Here is a 17,018-nt window from a genome sequence, read left to right as displayed (position 1 = left end):
CCAATACTGATGCCTGTACCTGTATAATGTTTTGGTGAGGTGGCAATTTTCCAAGCACAACACACTGAAACTAATAAAAATAGAATATCTTCTTATTACGAACAACTCCGCCTCAAACACATTATGAAAAAAGACAGTTTTATGTACTTATCACAAACTTTCAAATTTCAGTCAGTTCTGTCAGGTATGTCACATGAGGTATCGGTCTTTGGTGTCGGTGTATCTTTACAAGTATGAGTACGAGTACATGAGCTTGGTATCAGGCCCTGGTGAATGGTAATTCAGAAACGACCATAACAGTACATCATTATATGTCAAACAGCACCTTTCCAACTGACCGCAAATATGCACAATGTCACATCAACTGCTTACATAACACTGAAATGTGTGACTTGACTAAAATATACTGTACTGTATATCTGTTCCCTTCTCTGCTCATGCATCGTGAACACACATCATGAAATGAATCCTTTTAAAAAATGACTATACATCTGTAGTGATCTTCACACGGGCACAAAATAATGTAGTGAGCCATACACAAGACACATTGTGAGTTTGGTCACACAACACATCAAGTGTGTGTGTGTGTGTGTGAGATGACCACTCCCTCCGTCTAAATCGGGGCACTATGTAGAGAATTTCACACTAACAGTAAAAATGATCCAAATAGATCATAAAATAAAAATATATGTAAATTGGAGGAAGTAAATCACCTGGTTTATAGATTCAGCTAACTTGTAGAGCCCTTTACTGTATTATCAACACAAGGAAGACACAGATTCATGAAAATAGAGTTTATTAACAAAAGCTATACGAGAAGAACTAACAACTACTAAACAGTACTAAAATGCTATTGATAGTAATGTTGGAAAGTAAAGTGCAAAGAATAGAAAATATAGGTGACTGATGAATGGCAGTAAGTTCTCTGTTTTCTACCTAAGGTCTAATAACGATTCAACGATTCTAGTACACGATTCAAGATGGCGCTGCGAATGGCAGCCACGGCGATGAGCTCCGCAATCCTTCTACTGTTTTTGTTTGTTTGTTCTGTGTTTTGTCATTCTTCTTTAATAATGTTTACCAGAGACGAACTCCTTAACATTAAACAATACATCCCAGACAATACTTTTCCAGTTTTTGATTTATTCTGACATTTGTTGGACATTCTAGTCGGAGGTACAGCGCTGCTGTTCAAACGCGCGAACAAATGCAGAAGAGGGAAGCGCGCTGGTGCACTGGCTAAGCTATGCGAGCGTGGCTTTCGAACAGCGCTCCCAAGCATTCATCTTGCGAATGTCCGTTCCCTTCCTAACAAAACGGATGAACTACTTCTCCTCACCCGTATCAACAAGGACTTTTCAAACTCTGCTGCATTGTGCTTCACTGAAACCTGGCTAAGTGAAGCCATTCCTGACAACGCGCTTCACCTGCCGGGCTTCCAGCTGTTGAGGGCGGATCGCATCGCGGAGTTAACGGGGAAAACGAGAGGAGGTGGATTGTGTTTCTACATCAACGAAAGTTGGTGCTCATATTTAACAACGCTGAAATCGGTATGCTGTCCTAACTTAGAGGCACTTTTCATAAACTGTAAACCATTCTACTCGCCGCGGGAGTTTTCCTCTTTCATCCTCGCGAATGTGTACATTCCTCCAGACGCATGCGTGAGCGCAGCACAGAAATTGAGCAAGTATCCAGACTCTGTTTTAATCATCCTCTGCGATTTTATCAAAACAAATCTGTCCCGTGAACTGCCAAAATACAAACAGCACATTACATGTCCCACGAGAGACAGGAATATATTGGATCACAGTTACACTACTATTAAGGATGCATATCACTCTGTCCCATGAGCAGCTTTGGGGCTCTCTGATCACTGTCTAGTTCATCTCATACCAACCTACAGGCAGAAACTGACAACCGCTGTAACAAAGACTGTAAAAAGATGGACTAATGAAGCAGAGCAGGATCTACAAGCCTGTTTCGACTGCACTGATTGGAGTGTCTTTGAAGCTGCAGCCACCGATCTGGACGAGCTCACAGAGACTGACTTCATATATCAGTTTCTGTGAGGATATGTGCATTCCTACCAGGACATTCTTGTCATTCAATAATGATAAACCATGGTTTACTGGGAAACTCAAACAGCTTCGTCACACCAAAGAGGATGCTTACAAAAGTGGGGATAAAATCTCAACCAGGCCAGGAACCGACTAACAAAGGAGATCAGAGTGGCTAAAAAAGTCTACTCTGAAAAGCTGAAAAACCAGTTTTCGGCCAACGACCCGTCGTCAGTATGGACTGGTCTGAAGAACATCACCAAGTACATGACGCAACCCCCACAGTCTGTGGAGAATCAACAAATGGCTGACGATCTGCATGTGTTTTACTTCCGATTTGAAAAAAAAACAGACTCACACTCCACACCCGCTCTGATCTGATCTGCACTTCACACATTCACCCACCCCGTACAACCCCCACTCCTGCCTCCCCCACCATTCTACCTGCACTTAAGGTATGTGTAGAGGATGTGAACCGGGTCTTCAAGAAGCAGAAGACCAAGAAAGCTCCAGGCCCAGATGGTGTTTCACCTGCCTGTTTAAAAGTCTGCGCTGACCAACTGGCCCCCATCTTCACACAGATCTTCAACAGATCTATGGAGCTGTGCGAAGTTCCCCACTGCTTCAAACGCTCCACTATCATTCCGGTCCCCAAAAAATCCAAAATCACTGGACTTAACGACTACAGACCTGTCTCTCTCACGTCTGTGGTTATGAAGTCGTTTGAGAGACTGGTCCTGGCCTACCTGAAGGACATCACTGGACCCTTGCTGGATCCTCTTCAGTTCGCCTACAGAGCAAACAGGACTGTTGATGATGCTGTCAACATGGGGAAATTCAGCATGCCACAGGAGCTGCTCACACAGTTCTACTCGGCCATCATCGAGTCTGTCCTGTGCTCATCCATAACTGTCTGGTTTCGTTCAGCTACTAAATCAGACATTAAGACACTGCAACGAACAGTCAGAACTGCTGAGAGGATTATTGGTGTCCCCCTGCTAGGGCTGGAACGATTCCTTGAGTTATTCGAATACAAAAAAATCATTGAGGCAATTTTTGTTGCCTCGAAGCTTTTATTAATCCATTTAACTACAGTACACACGGAGCACTGCGTTTCCCCACGGACCGTTATTACTGACGCACAGCCCACTAAACTCTATTCATGTTACAGGATGAAAATTCAGTGAACATCAGAAGAGCAGCCTGCACATTTCTGCAGGTTTGAAAATGAAAAGTCACTTACAGACACTTAAAACGGGAAGCGTAGCAACGCAAATAAGCAGTGAACATGCAAAAAGAGTAAATGAGAACAGACCATATTTTTAAAAAATATGCGAGACTTTGCTCTTTTGCTGTCACTCCGGTATTGCTCTTCATGGTCACGACGAAACAGATGGATCGGAAAATCAGGGACATTTTTTGCAGTTGATGGATTTAAAGGCGGGTTGTCCGATTTCTCTTAGCCATTGTTGATGTTCAAATCACCAAAACAAGCACACCCCTACCCCATCTTTCGCTTTCGTCAGCGCTCGGCTCAACTAATGTCCGTCCTGTGCACTGTGCAACTTACTGCTGATTGGCTACAACAGGGGTGTCCAAACTTTTTCTGCTGGGGGCCAGGTGCAAAAAAATGTCTGTTGTCTTGGGCCGCATGTCTGTAATAATAATAATAGGCTACTATTAGACAAGCTAATTGATTTATTGCCATTAATTTGTCTTTGTCTACTTATATTTTAAATGTGCTATTTTCTAAAAATGTTATGTGTGTGCTAAATATATATTTATATATGCCCCATGATATTACATACATTTTTAACCTAGGAATCATTAGGCTACATTACAAAATATTGCTTTCAATATTTTTCCTTTTACTCACCATTAACTTTATTAATGTGAACAGTGATGTTGTGCCTTGGATTTCAGAAGTGATGTCAAGTCCGTAAGTCGTGTAGTAGAGATACGAAGCAGGTCACAGAGATGGTTGTCAGTCAGACTGGCTCTCAGTGGACTCTTGTTCAGCGTCATCAGCGAAAATGTTTGCTCACATATGTATGTGGAGCCAAACAGGCTCATCATCCTTTGTGCGTGACGTTTGATTAAGGAGAATCTGTATGTTTCCAAACTCTTGTAAAACTCAGGCACGGGAAGAAGCTGGTGGCGGCTGCGAGGAGAATCATCGCACTGCAGTTCAATGAGTTCCAGGTGCACATTCTCTTGCACTTCTTCTACGTTAACAGATAAAGGGGTTGAGAACAGTTTGATGTCGTTATCAATAGCGGAAAAGTCTTGAAAACGCTGATTAAATTCTGTGATTAGAGATGTGAGCACTATCGAATATTTATCAATTTTTCCAAGGATGTTGGAGTCTGAAAAACTCGAGATAATTCCGGCCAAACTAGGAAAGTGCACAGCATTGCGGTCACTGATTTGTCTCTCAAAAAGTCTTAGCTTCATTGATAAGGATTTCAAGAGCGCATACATTTCGGATATCAGCTGGTCCTTGCCTTGCAGGCTTTTATTCAGTGCGTTTAGGTGACTGGTCAAATCAACTAAAAAAGCAAGGTCTGCCAGCCAGTCAGGGTCATTGAGTTGATCAAGTGTCAGGTTTTTTTTTTCAAAAACTGGTCAATTTCAGACCCCACCGAATAGAATCGCTGTAGAACCGAGCCGCGACTCAGCCACCGCACGTTAGAGTGATATATTACGTCACCGTATTCTGCGTCAATATCAGACAGAAATGCCCGGAATTCTCTGTGGTTGAGCGCTCTTGAACGAATCAAGTTTATAGTTTTCACCACAGTGGTCATCACATCGTCCATCTGGATGGCTTTGGCACAGAGCGCTTCCTGGTGTATGATACAGTGCATTTTTACAGCCTCACCTCCACTTTCGCGAACTTTGTTGCATACCATGGAAGCCATTCCTTTCCGCTCGCCGATCATGGATGGCGCTCCATCCGTTGTAATGCCACAGAGCTTGGCCCAAGGGAGATTCATGCTCTCAATCGCACATGATACGGCTTCAAAAAGATCTTTTCCAGTTGTTGTACTCTTCAGGCTCTTCTGTAATGCAAAAATCACTGTCCACACCTCTCGAAAAAATTAACAGCTGTGCAGTGTCTGTCGAGTCAGTGCTGTCATCACACGCAATTGAGTAAAAATCAAACGGGGTACTTTTTCTGTCACTTGTTCTTTTAGATTTGCCGACAAGTCTTCAATTCGCCGTCCGACTGTGTTCCTTGAAAGACTGATGTTTTTAAAATCTTGCATCTTTTCTGGGCAAATTATAGTGGCAACTTTCATCAGACACTCCTTCACAAATTCGCCGTCAGTGAAGGGGTTTCCGTGCTGCGCTATTAGGTGAGCTACCTCATAACTAGCTAATGTAGAATTTGTCTGTGCTTTATTAGCACGAAAAAATAGTTGTTGTTGTGCTGACAAGGTAGCTTCCAGTTGTTTCACCTTTTGTTTTTGCGCTCGGCACCAGTGTAAGATTTGAAATAATGTTAAAAGACATTATGAAACAAAACATCAGTCTATTCCTTCATCACCCCAACAGACTCCTTTCCCGCTGACCTCAGTGAATAAATATTCATTTCCCCAACGTGTTTGAAATCTCCTGCATTCACTTTCGATTTTCCGTTTTCTTTGTTGCGCCATGACTTACCAAAATGTGATCAACAATAATTTGTTGTTTTTTAGCCCGATTACAATACGTACATCTTACGTACTAACTGCCTTGGCTGCATGTGATAGCGACACCCGATGGTTATTTAGTGAATTTCATTTATTTTTCCCTATAACGGGCCAGATCTGTATAATTTTTTTAAATCCCTCGCGGGCCGCCACAGGATTGACAACGGGCCGCAGATGGCCCGCGGGCCGTAGTTTGGACACCCCTGGGCTACAAGGTTGTTTTGGTACTCGGCTCGACTCTGTTGTCTAAAGCATAATTCGGAAATCGGTTACCCTGCCTTTAAGGGCCACTGACAACCAACTAATTGACCGGCTATTTAAGAAGAGCTGACAACCAAAATGAGTTGATCAATATAATGGCTGGCCAGGTTAAAAGCGACATCATTCAAAGAGTGCACGAAGACAGAATTTTTTCACTTATCACGGATGAAACGCAAGATAAGTAGACATGAACAAGTTGCAGTGGTTTTTGTCACGAAAAGGCGTGGTGGAAGAGAACCCAAGCGCAGGCAGGCAGTGAAGGGGTTAACAGATACTTTTATTTTACAAAACACAAACAAAAACACCCACAATGGGGAAAACGAAACTGATATATATATATATAAAACAAGAGACTTCCCACGAGGGGGCAAAAATGAAAACAAGACAAATAAACTAACTCAAAGACACGACCAAACGTCTTAAATAATACAAGGCAAAAACTCACAAAACACGAACAGGCCAAGGAACAGGAACACTGGTGACAACACGGGCACGAGCATCAACACAAACACAATGCAGTACATGCACATACACGGAACACAGTACAATCCACGAGACCAAGACAAAGAAACAAGAGGGTATTTTATGGGAAGACAAACGAGGGATAACGACACGGGGCAGGTGTGGGTAATCAAACACTTAGGGAAGGATAACGAGGAAACGAGATGGCGGGAACAGAGACGAGACACTGGAAAAACACATGAGAGGTAAAAACATAAACATCTCATGGCCTTCCCACATAAAACCCAAGGACTCTGCCCCGATCCCACCACACGACTAGAACTTCATAAACAAGACGGTGGAACCGTGACAGGTTTTAAGATGTGTCGACGGAGACCTCGCTGTCCATGAATCATTCATTGGATTTTTTCTTACTGACAAAACAGATGGTGAATCTTTAGCCATTCTATTAAAGAATGTACTGACAAGCTTCAATCTTGACATCTCCAATTTGAGAGCGCAATGTTACGATGGTGCGGCGAGTATGCGAGGATCCTATCGTGGTGTAGCTGCACGCATTTTAAGCGAAAATCCACTTAAGCGCTTTTTAGCACTTTACTAAGGTACGGCTGTTTTGTTGTTTAGTTATTATTTAAATCTGCTTGTTTAAAATTTCTGCAAATAGTTTGATGATGCAGGTACTCAAAAGGCTGTTGATGTTTTTTCTTTGCCCCCCGGACTCAATAGTTAAATGCCACCCATGTTCATATGTATATATTTATTGCTAAGGAACGTTTAGGCAAATTACCTTCTTACATTTCAAATCTTTTAACCTTGTATACAAATAGTTATAGCACCAGATGGTCTTGCATCCTGCCCTGTAAGAGATCTCTGGCGGTTGTCCTAGCAGCCTTATCTGATGGCACTTTGGGCATTTGTTAATGTTAGCCCACCAAAATCCAGACCCAATGTAGCAAACCTTTTGCCATCATGGCCGTCAGACCTGTATAAATGACCTTGTTCTGCTGAACACAACACAAGATATTTGGAAGAATGTCAGTAACCAAAAAGTTCTCATCCCCCATTTACTACTATAGTAGGGTAAATAAATACTATTGGAGTAAAGCGGGGATGAGATCTGTTTGGTTACTGACATTCTTCCAAATATCTTCCCTTATGCAGAACAAAGAAATTGATACATGTTTGAGACAATCTGAGGGGGAGTAAATGATCATGACAAAACCTTCATTTTTGGTTGAACTATCCCTTTAAATACACTAAATGACTTTGGTTAACACAACATTTGCTTGTGTGACCTGACCAGTTCAAGTAATATACGTTTTTAGATCTGTTAGGCCCCACAACAGCACACATTTCTGATGGCTCTTCTTCCTAATCTGAATCGTTACTTGTGTCAAATAAACTTGTTCATCCCAACTGTATATTCAATCCTTTCCACAGACAAAATGGGGTTCCTAAAATAATAACCCAACCAATGAGATGGGTGTGTGTACCTGGCCTGTGAGCTGTCCAGTGGTGTTGTAATGATGTGTCTTCTACTGTCCCTGTTGAAGACCAAGGCCTTGCCGCTGGCTAAGACCCCACATGCAAAGCTGACCTCTGCCCCTCGCAGCGAAGAGAAGCTGTGATAGGACGACAGTCTCACGCTTGAGAAACTCTCTGACAGAAATGCAGAGAAGGTCTGAGAAGCAAGCTCGCATGCTGGGCCGCTGAATCCTGGGTCACACCTAAAGAAATATCAATGAAATGATATTTTAGAAAATGAGACAATGATTTTTAGCATTCAAACAGCATTTATCTATTGATGTGAATGAAGGGAGTTCTTACTTGCAGCCTGTGCGTGAACAGTGTCCTCTACCCGAACAGAAACGCAGACAGGACGGCCCGATATAAACTGAAACACACACATCAACAAGCAGTGGTTTATTTCCTGTAAAACAATCAATCTTTTTTTTCATCACTTGAAATTGTAAAACTTTACAAAAAGGTTGTGACAAAAGTAATATAGTTTTTCAGCATCTATTAATGTTAATCAATCTCAATACAAGTAGCTCATTTAAAAAATGTATTAGTAAATGTAAGTCACGGCGATGTAACCAAAACCTCCAAGTCGTTATGCACCCAAGGCTCCAAGCCGCTCCGCACCCGAGCACCACGGCTTCACCACTCACGAGCCCCATGGCCTCTCAGTTCCCGAGCTCCCCCTGGGGGATCGCCTGTTATTAGAGTTTGATCCCCTTTACCAACACCGGACTGCCACAGACCCAGAGCTGTCTTCATTGTCCTCTCCAGAGTTTTCTCCCGATCCCTGTCCAGACTTTTCCTCCGAGCCCTCTCCAGAGTTTTCACCGATCCCTCTCCAGAGTTTTTCCCTGAGCGCTCTCCAGAGTTTTTCCCCGAGCCCTCTCCAGAGTTTTTCCCCGAGCCCTCTCCAGAGTTTTTCCCCGAGCCCTCTCCAGAGTTTTTCCCCGAGCCTTCTCCAGAGTTTTTTCCCTGGGCCCTCTCCAGAGTTTTTCCCCGAGCCCTCTCCAGAGTTTTTTCCCTGGGCCCTCTCCAGAGTTTTTTCCCTGGGCCCTCTCCAGAGTTTTTCCCCTGGGCCCTCTCCAGAGTTTTTCCCCAAGCCCTCTCCAGAGTTTTTCCCCGAGCCCTTTCCAGAGTTTTTCCCCGAGCCCTTTCCAGAGTTTTTCCCAGAGCCCTCTCCAGAGTTTTTCCCCGAGCCCTCTCCAGAGTTTTTCCCCGAGCCCTCTCCAGAGTTTTTCCCTGAGCCCTTTCCAGAGTTATTCCCCGAGCCCGCCTCTGAGGTTTCCCCTGGCTCTGCCCCAAGATTTCCCCAGAGGCCACTCCATAGTTTTTGCCTGAGGCATTATTGCGTTGGCCATGGTGTACACCTGGGCGGATGCTCCGGCCTCTCGCCTCACGGCCAAGAAGACTGGTGGCCGTAGACACTAATCTATGCCGTGGCCGTGGTAACTTTAGGCAATATCTTTGCCATTGTGGCCATCATCCCCAGCTCTCCCGGATCCACCATCACGGCGGCTGTCATCCCCGCCACGGTGGCCATCCCTGAACCGCAGGTACCTCCCTGGCCCCCTGAACTGCCGGCACCCCCATGGCCCCCTTGATTCCCTGTGCCGGAAGCACCGTCCTAGAAGCTTCCTGTTCTGTCCCGCATATCCTGCACTAGTTTCCAGGACGACACAATTTAATCCCGTAGTCGAGGATAAGAGCGTTTATAATAATGGTATCTTTATTTAAGGATGTTGTTAGCCACAGCCCTGCTGTACATACTGCACATTCTAAAAGCAAACATCACTGTATACAGCGGAGAATCTCCTTTCCACCACAGCGCAAATGCAATGAAGTTCAGCATTAAATTTCATTACATTAAACAGTCTTCATTTAACATATCACCCTCTGTCAAAATCGAGGGAATAAGAGTCTGTCCAAATAAACTTCCCTCGTCCACTTCACGAAGTGTTACTCACTTCAAGATGGCGGCAGGGATTCCCACGAGGGGAAGTGCTTTGGGAGTTTGCGAGGGCCTTTCTAAAAGTGAAATGGAACGCAGCCTTCGAATAGACTGCCGCTTAGCGGTAAACGTTAGCAAACACATTAAAGAAAAAATAATTATTCCTGCTGAGTAACATCTCTACATGAAATGTAACTGGCTACGTACCATTGTCAATAGCCCACATGTTGTTTGCTCCAGCAGTGGCCTGTCTCCAGCGGAAGCGTGTGCTTTCTGTGAGGGCGGCATTGGGCAGAGGAATTGTGATCCTCGTCCAACTAGAGGCACGCAAACACAGAAAAATGCAATATGGTCCAGCCATCTTGTCAGGGGGTTTTACAGTTACGAACGTATAATCTTAATAAACACCAAGTATTGTAGAGCGACTGACCCACTGTAGTTCTCTGATGAGTAGATACTGCCATGTGGGAGATGTGACCCTGCACACAGCTCAGGAAGACACTCAGTATGGAGGAGTGACCAGGAGCGACCATGACTGGTTGAAAACTCAAGGCTGACACTATAAATATGTTAAAAGGGAAGAAGAAGATTTAAAAAACATGCACGGTTTTATTGCGTTATTTTGATTAAATTAAGGCATTTCATGACTGCTAAACCTTTTGCCTTGTCTTACTGTGTTCATCTTATGTTCATACCCTTGCTTTGTAGTAAGTGGAGAATATGTATATCGTGTTTAGTGTGCATGCATACTGCTTGCAGGAAGACCAATAACAACAGACTGGACGGGCTAACCAATCAGAGCAGAGTAGGCTCACAGAGAAGGAGGGGTTTAGAAAGATAATCTTCCTAAATGTTTTGATCACTTCTAGCATATTTGAAGGCAGTCAAGATGCACATGGTAAAAATGGGTTATGCTCGTCTTAAAAAATAACCTTCAAAGAAAATTTTGAAAATCAGGATTTCAAATTTACCCAAATAAAATTGTTCTGTGATGTTAGCATGCAGTGACGCAGATTAAAATCCATTCGTTTTATGTTCTCCACTCAGAATTCCTTTACTAAACATAACCAATTAAAATTAAAATATGACATCTGTTTTCCATACACTTCAACATAAAATAGGAGACCCTGGAATTCTGAACACAAGGGTCATGGAGATTACCGCGTGTACAAACCTATGCGATGCTATGTAATGAAGGTTTTAATGCATTATTTACACTGAATGTCTTTCCATGCATTGCTTTTTTCTGTTATGCCCCGTTTACACTATAATTGACATGATCCCAAACATTTCAATGGAGAGCTGGCGACCGATGACAAGAGTAGTAGCAACTGTTGGCAACCGGATGGGGCGTGTCTAGCAACGTGACAAAGTACAGAAAAGTGTAACTTTATGCAAATGAGGAGCAACTTTCGGGAGCGACAGCCAATAGGAGAGAAGATGGGAGCTAACGCGATTCTTCTGCTCTCGCCAGTAGTGGGAGCAGCCACTAGAAACCTAACCACCAACCCCTTGCAAGTTGCAGTGACAAAGTCGCTTGAAATGTAAACGGCGTTATTTTGTTTTTTGGCCCATGGATCCAAAAAGTCCCTTCTGCACATCAGATACTACTCTCATGTTAACATTGTGCACCTGTTGGCCGGCTGATATGCACCACATCCCAGGTTGATTGAAAACTGCACCAAGTGTGTGTTTGCACCGGGCAGCACAGGTAGCAGCTGAAGAAAGTCCACAGCCCAAACATGACGGTTAAGCCCACTGTGGCTCTTTTGTTCTAAACAAAACTGAGTAGCTGGAGTCTGTAGCTCTGTTGGTATGCTAACCGATACAACTGTAGGTGTCTGAAACAGAGAAGCAAAAGATAAAGGTTGTAAGGGTGGAAACAGATGGAAGGTTGAGTGATTGTGACACAATATACCCTTTCACACAGTAATCCTGGTAAATGACCATAGAATTACAAGAATGCCTTTACTGGTAAAAACACAAAGTCTGTCTTTTCACTGGTAAGACAGCATTCACACATCAATGCCAATATACCTCAAACACACCTAATAGCTAATTATCACGTGCACTCACAACCAACCGGATAAATGTGGCAAAATTACAGGATTTTTTAAAGGCGGAAATGTTCCACGGGATTAACAGGAATATATGGAAATTAATAAGAATTATAATAATGGGCAGCTATCATGGTGCTAGCTCACTCAATTGTGATGTTGTTTCTTCTACAAAAAGGTTAAAGTTTGATTTGGAGTATTTCAAAATGCAACGGCTGTTTTTAAACATCCAATCAAATCGCAGAGAAAGACAAAAGCCACGCCCACTATTTTTGTCATTCAAAATTCCATTTCACTCGGAAATGCGTCAAAATACGGAAGTAAACTCTGTCGCAACTTCCGGTTCACGGGGACTTTAACTCTGGAAGGAGTGCACCACAACCACATGATATGAATGGACTTTCCGCACCAGTTCTGCGGACCCACGTTTTTCTGTCAACCCTGTGAATGCATTTGGAACAATTAATAGGTAATTGTACAAATTATGGGCCAATGAACCACAGGTGCATACATGACTTAGTGGCACCCATTGAGGTGTCCAAAAAGAGACAATAGGGGTATGAAAGGCACATTTGTATTTATTTTAAAAGGTTCGGGCAAGCGTCTTTTGGGTCTTGTATTGGAGAATGTTGACCACAAAGCGCATATAATCCCTTGCCCACACAATGCGTCCAATGTCACATTTATTGAATGCAATTTTTCCACAAACCCAAAATAAATCTCAATGTTCGGTTCATGTGACCTCCACATCAAACTGAACTGTATAAGCAGGACACTACCAGCTGCTTGAAAAGCAGTCACGTTTACACATATCCATACACACAGGGTGTGCAGAGGACGTGGGGACTTCAGCAAATACACGAGAACGTGTTTTTGGTTTAAACAACTTTGATGAAGAGATGTGCAAGATCCATAAACAGCATGGAGTAAGTTCATCATCTGCATGAATTGTGTATTAGCAGTACTGATTTACAGGTAATTTTTGAAAAGGTCCTGTTAATTTACCAGTGGAGACCGTATGAGTGAAAGCAGCTATTGTTAGGAATATTCAAGAGGAAGGAAGGAGGCTGGAGCAAGATGGGCAGAGTTCAGTGAATATAGGAACTGTTAAACTGTATGTAGGCTAAGAAGGATCTATACCCTGTAGGCGGAGTATGGAAGTATGTCCAAGAGCACATGGTCCTTTCTGCCCTCTGACCGGCCATACAGAAGAACATTGTTCTTGTTGGATTCTCCAGGGTCGCACCCTTCACCACCTGCAAAAGCATACATACAGAGCAAACACTGAACGGATTTTCCCACAGCATGTAATCTACTTGTTTTGACAGATTTTAGGAAGCAGAATTCTAACACAATCAATAGTAAAGTCAGAACATCCTAAAGTACAATTTCAGAATTGATACTGAAAGATTGTTTCTTGTTTTTATTACTAATAACGTTGAAAGCTAAAGTGACTGTAACCTCTGTTCACACCACAGAGTTGGAAAATTGCAAATCTTAAGACTCCTGTGGACCTCTGAGATATGTTCTCCTCTGTAATTGGCTTTCATTCTCATCCTAAATGTTTTAATGCCGTCTGTTACGTTCGACATGTGCATTATGTATTGTGTATTGTTTGGCTCCTCTGTTTCTTTGTCTCTGCTGTTTTGTTTAACCTATCCAGTTCATAGGTTTCATCTTCGGTTTCCTGATTGGTTCTCCTCTCTCGCGGTCACGTGGTTGGCTAATCAGGAGGGTTCCACCTGCATAAAAGCACTGAATGGCATGAGTCCGCCCTCTACTTAGCCAGCGGGCAACTGTCCATGTGGCAATCCGTGTCAGTTCATGATTTTCGTTTATGTTGACTTTTGTAATAAGTTTACTCGTTTCTTCTCTCATTGTTCGGATGAGTTTGAGTACCATGAGTACTCTCGAATGTGGTCCTTTGATATTAAACCCTTTTGTGAAGAGTCTAGGACAGTGGTTCCCAACCTGGTGTCTGCGACCCCCTTAGGGGGGCGCCAGAGTTCACATGAGGGGCGCGGGAGCTGACATGCTTTGAGGTTAAATAAAGCTGCATAAATGTTCCACTAATCATTTTAAATAAAAATAGTTTTGTATGTTTAAAAAAAATCACGTGCTTATAATGCCAAGATAATGCAGTCAAAAATAGTTATATCTTGTATAAAATAATTATTTCAATTTTTCCTGCTCCATCGGCAGACATTCACATGGGCTTCGCGGTAGCCGGAAGCAGTAGCCGGGTTTCCATCCAAAGTTGCGAATTTAGTTAATGCGCAAAATTGGAATATCGCATAAAACATTTGCGAATAAGCACCATTTCCATCCAACTAGTCAACCGTCACTTCCTAATAAACTGCCACTAAATGTCAGTAAGAGAAGCCACTGAATATAATAATTTTCATAATACTTGCACAAGCAGACGATTACGAAACACAATAAATGCAGTGCTTTTGTGGATGCCTGCTGTTTGGGAAACACAGTCGTGACAGTTCTAAGAGGCAATTACAGAAATACTTTGACGACTTTGCTCAGGCATTTAAGAATGACCATAACAACATTTCTCATGCTGTGTAACAAGATCAGTACTCTGGTTAGTCAGGTTACGCCGTCTCATAGTGCAGTTAGGTGATTTTTTGGAGGAATTTATTCAGCAAATGCGTTTCCATCTCCCATTATTCACATTAACCCTTTTTCGCAAAAATGAAAAACCACCTGAAGCGAGCGTAAAAACTTTTTTTAATTCAAAATTTGGCGTTTCCATCACTCGTTTCTGATGCAAAACTTCAAAATGCGAATAAAACCAGAGTGATGGAAACCCGCGCTGTTCTCGCTATGAGACTCACATGAGAAACATCCTCTGTCAGGCGTCAACGTTCGTGTTAACATAAAAATCAAAAGGAAAAATAGCAGAGAAACGTAAATGCGGTGATTCTTCGTCAGAAATAAAGGAAAAAGTTTAGACGCTATGACAAAACCTATGTAAATTTAGGTTTTATTGAAGGACAAGACAAGTCTCGGCCAGAATGTGTTCTGTGGTTAAAAATTGGTAAACGACAGCATGAAACCAAGCAAAATGAAAAGACACCTGGTAAAAATAAGCAGTAATTGACAGTAGCCTGCATCTCTTTATGCAAGTACAGCAATGTTCATGTTTAACAGTTCTTTCATAACGTTCAGTATACTCTGTATGTTCATACAAAAACCTGAAAATAGACTGAAACAACCTGAAAAATAACCTGAAAATTTATTTGAGTATTCAAGTAAAAATGTCATTAAAATCTTTTATATTACTCATATTTAACCATTTAATTTAATTTATTATTCAATTATTTCATTTCATTTATTAATATTTACTATCTATATATGTGTGTTTGAGTAGCAATTATGTGTGTATACACACTAAGGGTGTGCAAAGCAGCCGGTATTTGTATCTGTATTTGTATTTGTTGAGGGGGGGAAAGTATTTGTATTTGTATTTGTATTCGAGTAAAATTCAAAATATGCGTAAAAATCCAGTTTTTTTGCGTTACACTTCTAATTTACGTTATAGTGTAAGTATTATTTAATTACATTCATTATAATAATTATGGATATGCAATATTGGATCTAACAGAGCTACGTAAACAGAGCGAACATGAGAGCACCCGACTGCAGACGTCAATAATGCAGCGTAATGGAATAATCTCCCGATCAAACTCCGCTTCCCGAAAGTTATAAACTGCCTCCGGAACCCAGTTAAGGTACAAAAATCTATTCAACAAAAATAGTGATGCACGCAGTGAAGTCTTTTTTCGCTCAGCCGAGCCTTCTCTGTTGCTGTGTGGAGCAGCCTGTGTCAGTCACCTCTTTTACCCCCCACCCCCCCGACTCCTGAATGTCACTCACTCACTCACTCATGCGGGCATGCACTGCGGTCTCATGAGAAAATGCAGCTTTTTGATATAAAGTTTTTCTTGTTCCCGAATACAAATATTTTTTTAAGTATTTGTTCGAAATAAGTATTAGCAAAAAACACGCTATTTGTGCCTTTCCGAATACCGTATTCGGGTTCGGCTCCACCCCTAATACACACACACACACACACACATATATGAGGGTTGGGGGGCTCCGATTGTCATATATGTACGTGGGGGGGCCCCAAGGAAAAAAGTTTGGGAACCACTGGTCTAGGAAAAGGAATTAGGTAAGAGTTTATGTTGTACTAATTTAGTTTTCCCTCTGTTAGAGTATAGGGTAGAAGTGACGGCCATTTTTGTATTTTTGTTATTAATTAGTGTAGTTTACATTGGGCGACGTATTCGCTGAAGCTTTCGGTTTTGTTTCCATTTGTTACATTTTGTTTTCATAGTTAGATTAGTTTGGGATTATTAGATATTGGGGATTTGCTTTTGATTGTTTCCTTTCTTTATGACGTCACTAATTTGTTCCTTTTCCCTTATGTTGTCCTTTGTCTAATTCAATGTTGATTATTGTTTGGAATAAATTCTTTAAAGTAATGACTTGTTCGTGTTGTGGCGTTTCTCTTTTGCCCCAGTATCACTTGCATTCCACCTAAATGTTACGGAGACATCCCTAGTTACAACAGACACGTAACACCTTCCATTCAGTTCACATAGATCTCCTTATTAATTTACCAAAACCGAAAAAGTAAACAAAAAACATTCAATGACAGCAGGTCATAAACATGATGCTTTTTGTTCTAGTGTTGGTTCAGAATATCAGTGAACACACGTCAGCATGAAGAAAACGTTTCTGACGTACCCATGGTAAAGTGGAATCGCAGGTTGCCGTAGAAAGTGGTGTTAAGATATGGAGTGCACACTTTCCTCTGTCCGTCTCTGAGAAAGACGAGCGCTGAGCCTGATTCAATCTCCCCACATTGAGTTCCATACACAGCACCTCTAATGTCCCATCTACAGGAGTGAAGTTCAAACACACAGCAATCACTTCCAAATGAACAAGTAGAGAGTATCCATTACAATATCTGACGTGTATGTGCACAAGAAAGACATGC

General features: G+C 42.1%; 1 protein-coding gene across 4 annotated transcripts in view; it reads right to left on the bottom strand.

Annotated features, from left to right (window-relative positions):
* The window catches only part of reln (reelin), a 146,366-nt gene that overhangs the window by 39,387 nt on the left and 89,961 nt on the right, over positions 1–17,018 (bottom strand). For all 4 annotated transcript variants that reach the window (XM_057348039.1, XM_057348037.1, XM_057348038.1 and 1 more), the window contains exons 12-18: positions 16,766–16,917; positions 13,142–13,257; positions 11,577–11,785; positions 10,375–10,503; positions 10,152–10,261; positions 8,303–8,369; positions 7,969–8,202 (exon numbers count right to left, since the gene is read on the bottom strand). In XM_057348039.1, the coding sequence (XP_057204022.1) occupies positions 7,969–8,202; positions 8,303–8,369; positions 10,152–10,261; positions 10,375–10,503; positions 11,577–11,785; positions 13,142–13,257; positions 16,766–16,917 (1,017 nt within the window). The remainder of the gene's footprint in view (positions 1–7,968; positions 8,203–8,302; positions 8,370–10,151; positions 10,262–10,374; positions 10,504–11,576; positions 11,786–13,141; positions 13,258–16,765; positions 16,918–17,018) is intronic.

This window comes from Triplophysa rosa, linkage group LG12 (assembly GCF_024868665.1).
Source record: "Triplophysa rosa linkage group LG12, Trosa_1v2, whole genome shotgun sequence".
In the NCBI taxonomy this organism is placed as follows: Eukaryota; Metazoa; Chordata; class Actinopteri; order Cypriniformes; family Nemacheilidae; genus Triplophysa; species Triplophysa rosa.
The sequence above is the reverse complement of the archived record's forward strand: the minus strand, read 5'-3'. Positions and strand labels throughout refer to the sequence as shown.